This window comes from Astatotilapia calliptera, chromosome 9, assembly GCF_964374335.1.
Source record: "Astatotilapia calliptera chromosome 9, fAstCal68.1, whole genome shotgun sequence".
Classification (NCBI taxonomy): Eukaryota; Metazoa; Chordata; class Actinopteri; order Cichliformes; family Cichlidae; genus Astatotilapia; species Astatotilapia calliptera.
In genome coordinates, this window is record NC_137430.1 from 25,669,183 (window position 1) to 25,682,026 (window position 12,844).

The following is a 12,844-nucleotide window of genomic DNA, read 5'->3' on the forward strand; positions in this document are numbered from 1 at the left end:
CCACGGGCATAAAGATATATATAACATCAGGTGTTGTAAACGCTTGTATCCATTCTTCCTACTATATGCCATTTTTCTTGGGAAACAATCCAGGTAGTAAAAATGATTAAAATGGGGAAATGAGTGCACCTGAAAGGTGGGAACAGCCAATGTTTCAGTTAAGTCTCTCTCCATTTGTTTGTACATCCATTTGTTTTGTTTTGTCATTCTCACCCCACTGTATTTTGGTTTAAACAGAACTGAATAAATAAACTTTTTTTCTTTTTTTTGAGTTACAGGGAGGCTGGAGCCTATCCAGGCTGTCTGTCGCTGCCTCTTAAGTTCCAAAACAGAAAAATAGTCCACGAAAAGGCCGTGGGTGGCAACAGGTGGTTTGTTTCAGAACACACTTCTGACTTCTTTGAAAATATATGGCGTTTATTTCATGGTAAAATACAAAGAAAAAAATCAACCCAATAATGTCTTACAACTTAAACATAAACGAAAGTTAATTTGATTATATTTCAAAAAGTGGTCAACAAATCATTTTAAACCCTCGTCCCAACTGACATTTGTTAAACAAACAAAAAAAAAACATTTCCACCACACCCCCTAGTGTGCTCTTAATCCCTTAATTAATGGGAGGGTCCAAAAGTTACCAAACTAACCACTTTTCCAAAACTTTCCCAAAAGTAAAATTAATTACAGACTGACAAAGCAAACTATGATATTCTTATTGTATTAAAGAAAAATCAAAAATGGATACAAATTATGTTTCATAAAAATTCAACAAAAATGGCCACAACACTGTCCTAGGGTAAGAGACCAGGCGCATACTTACAAGTCACTAGTGGCTGGGCTAATGCAGAGTGATGGACAGCCACTTACACCCACATGTACACGTACAGCCAAATTAGACCAGAGCCATACTGATATATCAGTCATATGTGTCAATATTTATACCAGCTGATGAATGAAACTTCAATAAGTAAAGCGGAGGGAGCAGAAACACCTTTCACGCATGTTTTGAGTTTTGACACTGCAGTTTGTCCACTAAAGGACACTCTGCTCAGATGGGCTGGTTGTTGCAGGGCGTAAAAGACTAATTCATAACTTGCTCTGAGAATTATAAACAAGATTATTTTTAAGCTTCATTGTCATCAGTTTTGTGAGGATGAGTAAATAACTATACATAACAAATGTTTGGGAAATATGTTTTGTGTGTCTGAAAGCAAATAAATATAAAAAAAATACTCGATATTGTCTAGTATCAGTCTAAAAACTCCCACATTGGTCGGGCTCTAATTTAGAATCCCCATAAACCTAACAAGCATGTCGTAGTACTCTAGGAGAAGGCTGGAGCGCTTGGGGAAACTTCTACAGGAAACTCTACACAGAAAGACACCCCTCCCACCCCCCGACAAGTTCGCAGATCTGAACCAAGTGCTGAGGCAAGAGTACTGATCACCGCATCACTTATGTTTTTCCCTTACTCAGTAAGGCAGGAAGATGAGTCCCAGGTGGACTCTTGCTTTAGATGTCAAATGCCCAGCATCCACCTGACATGACCTCCTCAGGAGAGGTTGTCAGGAGAGAAGTCTGACTGGAATGGTACACCTGTCAATCTACAATTCAGGTGTCCTAAGATGAACTCAGAAAGGACACGAACCTCCCCTGAAGAACAAGAAGGGCAAAAACCTGCTTGCTCTTGATTTCCAGTATGAATATGAATGAATGAATATGAATGCAGTGGATAAATCTGCAGAAATTATGCGATGCAATCATGTCTGCATGGGGCAGAAGCTCAAAGGAATCTTTCTAATGACTTGTAGAGGTAAAAAAGAAAAAAGAAAGTAGATTTTACCCAGTATCATTGTTTAGATGAACTTTTGACAACTGTGATAAGGTTTTAAGGTTTACTGACATAACAGGAGAAACCATAGAAACCATCGTTTTTTTCTCACTGTAATAAAAATAATTGCGTAAAGCCATCCTCTGTGTGCTGATCTGATTTGTTTGCAGTCATTAAATTAATCTGCTAATGACTGCTTTAAAGATTTATCTACAGTGAAATTGCTAAAAAGCACCTTGAAGTTTGATCTGCTGTCATTTAGGAACAGCAGTAACATCAACTAAATGTCACTGATGTGTATCACAACTGAACAGCGGGGCGAGGTGGGGGTGTTTTATGACTTTGACCCCGTTAGAGTAATGTCAGCTCTGTCTTTGTCTGCGCTGCGTCTTCATGTGTGTTCTAGCTGAATATGTAAAGAAAGAGACAGCAGAGGGTGAGAGGACGTCTGCTTGCTTTCTCCACAAGTGTAAATCCTATATTTCTTTAGTCACTGGATTTTTGCATAGAAACCTTTTGATACTCTGACAATTGAATGTTCTCTTTTTTTTTTCCAAGCAGCATATTAATGGACAGAGCATCAGTCCTTACTGTTTGCAAGCATACATCACTGTAAATCACTGCATTTCACCTGCTTTGGTACTAACGAAAGTGAAAACGGGTGCACTGGAGAGGCAACAAACAGGCGACTCCCAAAAAGTGATTTTTCTAAAGAACAGCACAACAGAGAGGCCTCCCAGTGGCGTCCGCTCTGTTCACAAATAAGAGCAAAAATGAGGTGTAAGAACATTTTGTCCAATTTAAATACAGCACTGTTTTGTTCTCTAACAGATCATTATGAGCCTTTGGTAGGGACAGTGGCTGATATTCAGATTATTAACAAGAAAATATTTAACTTTTATTGTTGCCTCTGGTCGAGAAGTTTATGGATTTAATTGGAGTCAGAGCTGATACAAATGGCTTCTGGCAACGCTCGGTTAAATCAGCAAATCCACTGAACAATCAGCTGCTATGTAATATTTTTGTTTAGCTAAAAAAAAAATATCAAGGAGAGATAAAAAGATAATAGATTATTTTGCCTTGAAGATGGAGCGAGTGATGTTTTGCTCATATAAAGCCACAATTCTAAAGCCTGCATATGGCAGTTCAAAGATGAGTTTCTTTGAATGTCAGTGGAAGATGCAAACAAAGATGACGCTGCCTTGATGGTCGGCATGTAGAACGCAAAACTGAGAAAATGAATGTCCTTGAGAACTGTGCAACAAAAAAACCAAAATGACAATTGACTGCACTCCTAGAAAAGTTGCAAAGAAGCATTAACAGTGCAGTAAACCTTAAACAACCAGCAGTGAGCAACTGCAATATGAAGTTGAACCAGTCTTAATAACTACACCCAGTCAGCCATCAAGACAAGCTGAACTCTCTGTTTTAAGCATTCTTTAAGCTATCTCAATAAAAAACATCCACCCTCCAATTGTCATCCATATTTTATGAAAACCCATAAATTTACCAATAGCCTCAGAATAACAACGGTATGATCTTTGGAGAAGGTCAGAAGGATGTAGTGTCCTTTACATGCCTTTTATTATGTTTGCACTGTGTGTTTCTTTCTAAGATATCATTGATTTTTAAAGTTGTCCCTGTCAAACAAAGCACCTCTCTGTTCTTGTTCTCATGCCGCGTAGTGCTCATGCATTGAAAATGTCTGCAAATCCTCAGATTGTGGTAGTATATGTGCATTGTCAAGTGAATGCAAGTCAGCTGGTTGGAGTTTGAGGGTGCAGCTGTCTCTGGAACCGGCTGGCCATTAGTGATAATGTTTTCCCCTACTACTCACCAACGTTGCTTCTGGAATGACCTAAGGGAAGCTCCTCAGGGACATTGTGAGTGGAGTTAATTACATCATCAAGTATTATATCAGATTAAACTTGCAAACCATGTGACAGACTAGAAGAAGACTCAATCTCACTGTTTAAAAAGGTTCTTACTCAATTTATTACCCTCTAAATGTTAAATGTATACATCTCTTTTACTCTGTGTAAATGACATTAAGCCAGTGCTGTGAGAAAATTTTTTGCCCCTTTCTTGGTTTTGAAAACACCTAAATTTTATGGTTCCAGCTTTTAAATGTAATGTAATGTAAACGATCTCGTCTGCCTTTCAGTAATTTTGATAAATCTAGAAATTTGCGCTGTTGGTTGAACCAAGCAAACATTGAAAAGGTGTCATTTTGAGCTTAGAGTAGACTCAGTTAAACCATTTGTGCCATCAATCAGAGCTGTGAAATCACAATTTAGTTTAGATATAGCTTCCAGGTGTGAAAAGAGTCTCTGTAAAAGGGTCAAATGTTTAATTTTTCATTTTGTCACAGAAAAACTGCTTTCGGTTTGGTTTAATTATAGGTAGGAAGGAAGGGCCACACAACATCCATTTGGGTAGTTACCCGCGTTTATGTCTGCATAAATTAGGTACCATAAACTGTATGCTTATATCTCCAACACTAACTAATCCAAACAAGATGTAGACAACCTTAAATGAATTATGATGGATCTACAGTTATAAAAGAGATGCTGCCTTTTCTACTGTAAGCATGTTTTAGAATAAAACTGAAGAGATGTTGAGAGAGAGTGATGTTTGCAAAAAAGTCATTAAGACAAATAAAGAGCACTAACCCACCTGTTTGTTCATGAATATGTAGATAAAGGGATTGATGACAGTGGACAATTTGGCCAGCAGTGACGGCATGATGGTCGCCTCTGGTGTCAAAAGATCATGCGGGCCGAAGGTTGCAAGCAGAGCTGCCACACCATAGGGCAGCCAGCAGACCAGGTAGCATACCACCATTGTGACAACCATCACCAGCACCCGCTGTTCTCTGCGACGGGTCACCACTGAACTCACGCTGCGGACCTGACAAAGAGGAAAAGACACTTTACTGATCTACTGTCATGATGCCAAAAAAAAAAAACCAGACAAAAAAACAGTGGTGCTGCAATTTCAGCAGCTTGTAGACTTTTCTCCCCCAACAGTGGCATTAATCTCTGCTTTATTATTCCCTATGTCTGTGCCCCCCTGACCAGTTATAAAGCTGCCATACCTCCCCTCCAAAAGCACAACTCAGAGCTGACTTGTGTAAAAACACACCTTAAACCAGAATGCAAACATTAGTTTTCAAAAACCAAAACACCTGATGCACAATAACCTAAGACCATAAATGCAGACAGCAGCACGATGAACATCAAATAATTCAATCAATTGGCGGGACCCACAGAGGCCTAGAGCAGTAAAAGCAATATTCTTTTAGCAACAACAGAGACTAATCTGTATGATTTAATACGCTGGAAATCATAAATAAATAATTTCTATCATACATAAAAGAAGATGCGATTTTACTCAGGTAAGAAAAGAAAAAGGAGAAAACATCATAAAAAGTTACTTTTGTCTTTTTTCCCCATTTAATTTTCATCAAACTGAATTTTCAAGGTGGGTTTACAAACTCACAAGAAAAGAAAGAAGACGTCCTCTGACTGAGAGTGCTTGGAGATCAGTAAGAATTTTATTTAATCTAATGAATAATTAAGTGTTCATATTCTTCTCAGTATCTAGATTTATACTTATTTTGTTGATGAAACCTTTAAAAAAAAACACAGGTATGGCTTTCTTGTGTTAGTGAGTTTATGACGTTATCAGTTAATGCCGGTGAACGCTTTAGTCACTGGGATTAAATCAGAACTGAAGCATTGTCTGTGCTGTTAAATGTTAAATGGACAAACATTAAATACTGGTCTCTTGTGGCATGTAATTAATTTAAACATGGACGTCATCCAACATGTCAACTACTTCCAGGTTTAAACATGCACTTGGCATGCACTGGTTTGTATTACAGACAACAAACATGCACTTGTGTTTAGGCACTTGTGCTTGTTTCCATTATGTGTCAACTGTTGAAATTTCAAGTAAAAAAATGAACATTTGGAGAACAAAATCACATCTTCCACATTACTCTCAGCAAACTGTAGCCTCTCAATCCATGTGACAGCTGCTGTGTCAGCTGGACGTGGAGGATGTTTGAAGATTATTTCAAGCCTTTACCCCCTGAAGCACATTTTTAAGGCAGAGTGTGCTAGAAAAACTAAGATATGTTTGGACATGTGACAGCATCAGGTCAGACATAGCGCACAAAGTGTCACACGATCAAGGACATGTTCCATCACATTGCTGGGTTGACGGTTGGAGTTTGCATACAAGCAGAATGTGTGAGCATCTCTAGCTTTTCTTTGGAAATGATGAATCTGAACTAAGTTATAGATGTTAAGTAGAATGATAAGTAAAACATGGGCGTCAAAGGCTCCTGTACACAGCAGTGGACAGAAGCTCAAGACTTTCCCTGATGAGTTTCTGCAGGAATCAAAATCTCATCAGTACTAAGCTGAACAAACATTTGCCATATTTCATGCCTGAGAGATTTAAAGCATGTCCTACAGACCTCATCTGGTTGAAAGAAGAGTACATCTGGATCTTCTCTGTAAATAAATATTGTCTAATGTTATGAATATAAATGATTTTTAGTTAGTTAGTTTGAACTAGTCTCAAAGTAAAAAGTGTTTGTACTGTGGCACAAAGGGCAAAATTGCAATTCAGCCCTTCTGGTCATTTGTCCCAGGCAAAAGCAATTCAACAAGCAGTCTATGCATCCGTAATTCCTGAATGGAAGGAAAGTCCAGACCTTACTGTCCAATATACTGAAGGAGCTGAAGGATGAATGAGATTAAATGTGTACAGTTGTATGCAGAGCAGAAGGTTCAGTCTGCATCCTGAATCTTAAGTCTGCAACTCTTCACAAGGAGGAGATGAAAAGTTCTTGCCAGCCCATAAAACTGCAACTCTAGGCAGCACAATGTTCTCATCATTTCCTAATCAAATAGATCAGTTTTTATGGACATCAACTTCATTTTTATAAAATCACCTAAGAGATGACAGCACGGGGATAGAAAAAAGTATTATTAAGCAAGCTTTGCGTAAACCAGAGGGACAGATGCAGAAAGGAGTGGAGTAGTCAGATTACCAGATAAATAAAACTGTCTAGAGGCAAAATGTACAGCTCTGTGAAAAAGCATTCTTCTTAGTTTTTATATTTCAGATAATCAAGCAAAATTTAATATTAGACAAAGATAACCTGGGTAAATCCAAAATAAAGTTTTAAAATGATGATTTCATTTATTAAGGGGGAAAAAAGCCATCCAAACCTACCTGGTGCTGTGTGGAAAAGTAATTGCCCCTTAACCCTAATGACTGGCTCTGCTACCCTTGGCAACAAGAACTGCAATCAAGGAATTTGAATTAACTGACAATGAGTTTTTTGACTAATGTACCCCAAAACTTTCATTTTGTTTTTTTGTCCTGCTGCCGAACCCAAGCACCATCGAGCCTCAGGACATAAACCAGACATTATCCAGCCCCAGACTATCACACTACCACCACCATGTTTGGTATGATTTTCTTTTTATGAAATGCTGTTAGTTAGATTTTTTTGGAAGGCTTAATTTCTGTAACAGATTAGACTTTTTCTCATCAGTCCACAGGATATTTTCTGTGAGTCTTTCTGTTCATCTTGGTTAACGGTGGCTTTCACCTTGGATCTCTTTCTTATTGTTGAATCATGAACTCTGACCTTAACCAAGGCAGCTAATGCCTGCAGTTCTGTAGATGTTATTCTGTTGCTCATTTAACTGCATTTTGCATTTACTCGGGTCACCATTGTCTAACATCAAACTTTGTTTGATGATGTGAAACATTTAAAAGCGAGAAATACTCAGTGCTATTGAATATTCTGACCTCACATTTAGTCCTATTTTGGTAATATAAATTATTACAAAAATTCCAACTTAAAGGGGTCAACTTCAAGGGGAGGTATTAGATTTAAATTATTTGCTCTAATTGCATTGGTGGATGCTTAAATTAAACATAGATTAAAGATGGTTTAAACAGGTTTAAGCAGAGATGGATAAACTCGCAAAAAATAAGGTCAGCCAAAAGCTTAGGCTTTGTGTTCTGACCTAAATGCTTTAATTTAATAGTTTAATTCTTAAAACATTAGCTCAATTTTTTGCTAAAGAATTGGAGACAAATAAATGAATTGAATTGAAATAGTGTGCAGACTTGTTCCCCCTTTTAGAAAGACAAAAATATATTAAATGGTGCAGCCACCATTTAAAGTGTATGACTATTAAATTTTATCAAAATTATTTCGCATCACATCAAACTTTGGCAACTGTTTAATACATCTCATAAGCTGAGGGTTACATTAAGAAAGCTCCTTTTAAAGTCCTAATGGTAGTTATACAGAATCTCCTCGAAAAGACAACCCACGGTGAAATTTCCTGTCTGTTTCACCAGTTCCAAAGTATTAAATTTAACCATATTAGTAAGACTGTTACACATAAAGCAAGCCAATGGTTTGAACTTCCTTTCATTTTCAGTCTAAGAGTGGTGAGGTTACTCGAGGCTGTCACTCTGTTTAAAGTCATCAAGGTTGCAAAGAAGGTCTAAAAGGTCAGGGACAAGGGCGCAGAGTTCCACAGGAGGCAACAGTAATGTTGCTTTTTCCACTCACTGGGGAGAAAGCTGTCGCATCCCATGTCAATTACAGTTTTGCAGACTGAGTCTGAGTTGCTCACCTTAACAGTGAATGACTTGCAAAACAGCTCTACCTGCTCTATCTGCAAAGCTTCTGCTGAGGTGTTTTTCAATGCTGCTACCAAACCACTCCTATAACCTGCTATTACTGGAGGGATCTTCTCTTTTGGTCATTTGTTTACATTCAGTGCCAGTACGTACACTCTACTCTTTCATCGCTATGTTTGTCATTTTAGCTTATTTTAAAGCCTCCTTTCTACTTTCTTTTTCAGTCCTGACTGGTAATCATGGGTACCTACTACTCTTTTTCTTGTCTCTTCATTCTGAATAAGAGAAAAAACTGGAATCCAATAGCTTTATTTGCACTCAATAGCCAATTCTTGCCTTCTGCTGGAGGCCTCTCTATCAGTTGTGTTAAATGAAGAGAAACAAACATATCTTTCATTTCGTTTTCTCCTTTCTTTCTCAGCTACTCCCATCTCTCTCACTGACACAGCCACATAGACATCTCCAGCTAGTCTGTGGAGATGCATTTCATCGCCTTCCTCTCGTCAGTCATGTGTCACATTGTGCTTTTTGTTTTTGTTTGATTTGAGGTGCAATATAACTTTATTCTCATAGGATGTCAATCAAAATTTGATCCAAGATGATCGTCATGGGTTTTTTTTTCAAGCTAAAATAATTGTGCTTGCCTTTGCATGTTTGCAGACTGAGATTCGGAGTCATTTTTAGTAGTAGCACCTGTAGTATCAGTTTATAAACCTGTGCATCAGCAATCAACCAAAAGTAACCTAATAATAGAATAAAATCTATATAGGCAGAAAACAACAAGTACATTTAAAACAATATATTGATATATATCATTATGATAATTAATGCATAAAGATTTGATGACAAGTCTTTGTGGTACTTCACACACAAAAGCTCCGTCAGCTGAAAATTATACACCAGGTTCTTGCAGTACACGTATTCTTAAAGAAGCTTTAAGGCTAAGAAACAGAAACATTTTAATAAATATGTTTGAAATCTCTGACGGGCCCCATCAATAAAACAGATACTTTGCTGACTTTGTTTTTCTGCCAGTGAATGGGGGTAGTGCATTTCAGTAGATTCTCATTTTTTTTCAAGGTTTAACATATCAGCTGTCAGTGTTGTGTGCTGCAATAGAAAAGAGCGAAGTGTTTACAGAACCAGGATGCTGTGTTTGTTAAACCAAGAGCGGTTTAGTTATGAGATTGTTTTAGAATGGGGAACACTTTCTGATTAATTTCACTTAATTTAGCTACTTGGGGATTAAACTATTTTTATTACATATTATCAGGCACATTAAGACTATGAAGGGAGAATGATGGTTTTTGTTCTTTAATTAGTGGCAAAATTAACCAGCTTTAAACCGCATCTTTAGCCACTTTGTTAGCAGTTTGTCTTTATGGTTTGTCATGGGTAGCGCGGTTTGTCACACCTGTCAAACTGCGCTGTCTATGAAGGGGTATGTTGTTCGTGTGAACTGACCATGTGAGATCCTCCGCCAGATGTACAGCTAGGAAACGGAAGCTGTTCAATCTTTCCACAGCAGCGCTGTTGATGGTGATCGGGTATGTGCTTTACTACACCTCTAGAAGGTCATGGGTGACTGTGGCTCATGGGGTTGAGAAGCGCATCTGTAACTGGAAGGTCGCCGGTTCGATCCCCGGGCTCTCTGTCCTGGTCGTTGTGTCCTTGGGCAAGACACTTTACCCTACCGCCTACTGGTGCTGGCCAGAGGGGCCGATGGCGAGATATGGCAGCCTCGCTTCTGTCAGTCTGCCCCAGGGCAGCTGTGGCTACAACTGTAGCTGCCTCCACCAGTGAGTGAATATTCATTCGCTCACTGTAAAGTGCTTTGGGTGCCTTGAAAAGCGCTACATATAAATCCAATCCATTATTATCATTAGAAGTCCACTATCATCTCTTCTGTTTTTGTGACATTGAGGGTGAGATGGTTCTCTTAGCAATAAAGTTTAAAGGCACTGAGATCCTCCTTCACAATAAAATAAGAGATACTAGTGGCCGTGCAGGCGTAGGTGTAGAGTGAGGACAGGAGAGAGCTCAGTATACACCCCTCACGTAACAACGCGCTGCCATCTGCAAAGGCTGCGTAACATCACACCAGTGACATCGGTTACACAGGTCACACCTCGCTGCGGTCATACCCGTCACATAATGCTAATGCTAATGCTAAATTGTTTTAAATTACGGGCTCCGAGGTTTCAATAAAACTGTAAAGGATTACAAATGTGGAGTAAAGCAAGCAAAACTCACATTGCTAGCAAAGATGCAGAAGCCTGAAGGAACTCTTCTCCCTCTTCAGTTTCAGTTTCTTCTGCTTGGTATGTGGCTTGAACAAACACACTCAAGAGATTCAATCGCAAAACTAAGGGGATGGCTTTATTTGTTTGTCCTGCAAGTGTGAAAAATACATGCTGTGTAAGCAAGGGATTATCTTAACCCCAGGTAACCTTACGCCTACGCCGCTGTGAGACGACAAACATCAGCACACATACAAGGCAGCAAAGCAAAGCTAAACGCATTCCCCAGCTGATGCCAATCTTCCTCACCGTGAGCATTTTCTCTTGTCTGTCTCCACGGGAAGCTGCATTTTGCTGCGGTTAATTAGAAAACTTGCCAGCGATCCTCACGCAACATTCGATTATAAAATCACCACATCACAACAAAGCTGAGAAAATGATTAGGATCCTTATCAGCTCATTAACCAGAGGGACTATCAGTTCAACTCTTGTTTTAAGATTCTGGCAACAAGTTTGTTTTAATAAATCACTTATCAACTTGGTAATTAGAATGATCGCCACCAGCCGTGAATGAAAGATTTCTAAGTCGCAGAACTAATACATGAAACAAAGAGCTATCTTCCTGCCTTAAGGGCTTACTCTGTAGAAACATGGCTTAATTTAGTGGACAGAAAGAAACAATCTTTCTCAAACTTTCCTCAGTATCTTTCTGTGAAAACAAACTGCATATTGTTCTTTTATTGACCAGCAAAACCAGCAGATCTGATGTGGTTAAGCGAAATGAAAATGTCACTGACTGTTCAGTATAAAAGAAAATTCCCACTGATTGCATCCATTTAGCTTTTTATTACAGAGTGACAGGAAGGATTTATTAGCACACTTTCTCTACCACTGCAGTGATTGTTTGGCTGTATAATATAGCTGACATATTTATCAAGTTACCTAACAATTCTCAACCTACATGTGTCTCCAGTGAATAAAAGTCCAGTATTTACACTCCTCGTTTGCTCTGCACCAAGTCCTGAGACACCAACTTCTGGGTCATTTTAGGCGCTCTCCCTTAAAGCCAACATTTTTCTGATTGGATGCCGGTGGCCTAGCAGGTGACTTTGACTGAGATGATTGAATAAAGGATATCTGCTCTCAACGACAACATATAGAGCCAAGAATAAAAACTCCCTGAATGCTAGTGTCTGGATCACTCTTACATGTACACATGTACATATACTGACTTAATTATATAAAACTTTGGCTACTTATGCTTAATCTGAACCATGTTAGGAGTGCACATTTGTAGACCAATTCTGCTTTACAATAATGATCTGAGATCATGAATGAAGATGATCTGTTGTAATCTTACAAGAAATCCAACTCTACAGATGAGCCTTTAATGGCAGATGCAAATAGGAAAAATATGGAGTGCAAAAATGTAAAGAAAGTGGAAATCAAAGCACAAGGAAGCATCCCTGAAGAAATTAACAAAGAAACATTACCAGACGACTTGACAAGGACAGAGAGGAAACACGGGTCTTTATACACACAGAGACTAACTGGTAATGAGAAACAGGAAGGAGAGGGTCACAGATGAATATAATTAACAAACAGGTAAACACACTTCATAGTAAAACAGGAAGTAAACAAGGGAAACATGGTCACAAACAAGAAGTATGAGACAAGGAAACAAAAAGGACCAATGCATAAACACAGAGTGAGTCAGGCACAGATATAACAGGAATGCTGGGAAACCTACTTTGACCATATAATAATAATAAAAATAGATTAAAATGAAAAGACAAGAAAACAAAACCTCAACAGAATATATGTCAAATAGACACAATAATAAAATATTTTGCAATGTAAAATTCTGTCCAGAGACCAGTTGGCAACCTTCTGGCAACCACTGATCACAGGGGAAACGTGTATTTGGGGCTAGGTGAAGTTGGTTGTGGAGAGGTGTGTAGTGCTACACCACAAGCATCCTTGCAATTGCTTTGGCAGTGGATAAAGATGAAACCATGAAGTGCAACAGATACCAGAACTGGAGACAAACCAACATGTTTCAAAAAGCCCAACTTTTACTTTGAAGGGT

The 12,844-nt window shown here is 38.5% G+C and overlaps 1 protein-coding gene across 1 annotated transcript in view; it reads right to left on the reverse strand.

The window, feature by feature from the left end:
• tmtopsb (teleost multiple tissue opsin b) overlaps positions 1-12,844 on the reverse strand; it is a 48,244-nt gene that overhangs the window by 13,394 nt on the left and 22,006 nt on the right. The window contains exon 3 of the mRNA XM_026180818.2: positions 4,508-4,741. Coding sequence (XP_026036603.2) covers positions 4,508-4,741 — 234 coding nt within the window. The remainder of the gene's footprint in view (positions 1-4,507; positions 4,742-12,844) is intronic.